Below are 2,191 nucleotides of genomic sequence, written 5' to 3'. Positions count from 1 at the left end.
TAGCTAAAGTCTATATTACATCGTTTAAACATAGGATTCAACATTTTGGTGTTACAAAATCCCAGGATAGTATATTTATTTGAAAAATTAAGGGGGGGGGGGCGTGCAAATACCTCACTTGTTTTTTCACTTTCCACACTTTGGCAGGCATTGTTTGTGCAGTATCAGCCAGCTAATGACACAAATTTCCAGGAATGTTGCATGAGATTTTGAAAACAGCATTAATTGCCTGTTTTGTTGTTTTAGAAAAAAAAATTAAGTTTAGTCACCAAATCACACTAGCGTGCCTGCACATGGAGGTGTCTGAAATAAAAAGACATCATAATATAATTCATATTAAATATTAATGATAAAGTAATCTTTTCAACTCAGGATTTCAAACTCCATAGAAGTTGTTTACTCAGCTATGAACATCTATATGTAAATTTTAATTTACATATTCAACAGTATTTTAGTAAGTAAGACAGAGAAAAAACACAGGCAGATGAATTATCTTTGAGCACAGACGTTAGTTATTTCTTATGATGTAAAATTAACCCTGCAAAAGCCCTATATTCTGGCAGAGGAAGAACATAAAAAGCTTTATCTAGAAGTATTTTTTTTAACATGCATTTAAAAAGGAGGTTGGACACATGGAAGGTGATCGTTCAATCTGGCACACACACACACACACAAACACACACACATGATTTCATACCTTTAGAAGTTTTCTGCTGGGAGAATTTACAGGCCAAATATACACCAAAAGGCTATTGATGGTTACCTTAAAAGTTCTTGCTAAGTTTCAAATAAACTCAACTTCCCATTATAAAGCCATTACCTACTCTGAACACCATATACGGTAGGCACTGCACCACCTTGCCTTAGAACTATGAAAAACACAAAAGCCTAACAAAAAATCAAAAATGAAATATTTATTACCGCATTTTGTGACTTAACACCTTTTTTTTTTTTAACATAACGTCACAGTCCTCATACAAGTATTTTAATGTAAATTTGACAAAGCTTAAAGGTAACAGCATTTTCTTCTAGTGAGGAACACGTGCTGAGAAAAGAAGAATTCATGGACATACAATACCAATTCCACAGCAGATCTGATACTAGCAAAAACATTCTTTTTTTTTTCAATTGAGGTAAACACATAGAATATCTAACATGAAACAATTAATAGACCGAACTCTGTACGAAGTTTGTTACAGTATTCTCTTGCTCCTTTTTTATCCCCCAAGCTCTGAGTTTCCAATCAAGTCCTAGTTGTGGTGCTACGACCATTAACTTTTTCTGTTGAGGAAAGCTGCCCAACTTAAGATTGTTTTGTCCACAGCCAAGGCTTAGAACTCCTGGAAGAAGCTTCTGCTTTGTCTTTAAATCTTCATGGGCAAGCTCTTTGAAGAAGAGTCCCCCCAAAATAATAAGAAGAATTGGCTTGTGAAGCACAAACTATAAAGATCTGTTGGAAACTAAAGGACACATTTCTGGAGAAACAAAGGCTGGGCATGAAAACACATTCTTGAAGCTGGAGTCCGAGGGATGAGGTGCAGCCACACGTTCACCGTGGTCTCAGCGTGGTGCTTTGCTCATTGGCCCAACAGGTTTAAAATATACCACAGTCTCTCTTGGATAGTGAATTCACCGATGAACCAAAAACAGTCATTCTTCTGGGAACAACACACATAGTGTGGAAAACAAGGATATATTTATTTTTCTCTTCTAAAACTATTTGAGGCAACGTAACGGAGTGATCAACAGAAATGTACAAGTTTAACTTAGTTCCTATGTTTATACTACAGTAGTTATAACTCTCGGAGTCTTTTTTCCAGAGGATCTTTACATGGACAGAATTGTCTCAGTGAGCCCATGATTTCACATTTGTGTTCTTGTCTCGTTGGTCCTCTGTTGCTTGATGAAAAATGACAAAAGTAAAAAATAATCACAGCTGTCTGGAATTTCATATTAAGTGTCAACATCTGGTCAAAGTTCAGAAAGTCTTAAAATAGTTTTTGCGTGTGTTTCCTTTTCCCTTGAGTTCCCTTATACTATTGGGCATGAATGTCCATAACCTGTCCGCCAACACTGGGATCTACAGAATTTAACATTGTGGGACTCTGTGCTGACATAGTCATTCCAGGGTGGGTAGGGGGTCCTCCGTGCATCATCATGGCAGGGTGGTGGGGATGGCTTGGCAGATATG

The 2,191-nt window shown here is 36.9% G+C and overlaps 1 protein-coding gene across 8 annotated transcripts in view; it reads right to left on the bottom strand.

Annotated features, from left to right (window-relative positions):
• Positions 1 to 899: 899 nt before the first annotated feature.
• The window catches only part of MEIS2 (Meis homeobox 2), a 205,442-nt gene continuing 204,150 nt past the window's right edge, over positions 900 to 2,191 (bottom strand). For 5 of the 8 annotated variants that reach the window (XM_059705233.1, XM_059705224.1, XM_059705207.1 and 2 more), the window contains one exon: positions 900 to 2,191. This exon is cut by the window's right edge and continues 132 nt beyond it. In XM_059705233.1, coding sequence (XP_059561216.1) covers positions 2,037 to 2,191 — 155 coding nt within the window. In that variant the 3' untranslated portion in view covers positions 900 to 2,036. The other 3 variants (XM_059705260.1, XM_059705242.1, XM_059705253.1) reach the window with 1 other exon arrangement.

This window comes from Myotis daubentonii, chromosome 1 (assembly GCF_963259705.1).
Source record: "Myotis daubentonii chromosome 1, mMyoDau2.1, whole genome shotgun sequence".
NCBI lineage: Eukaryota > Metazoa > Chordata > Mammalia > Chiroptera > Vespertilionidae > Myotis > Myotis daubentonii.
This window is presented reverse-complemented; position numbering and strand designations above follow the sequence as displayed.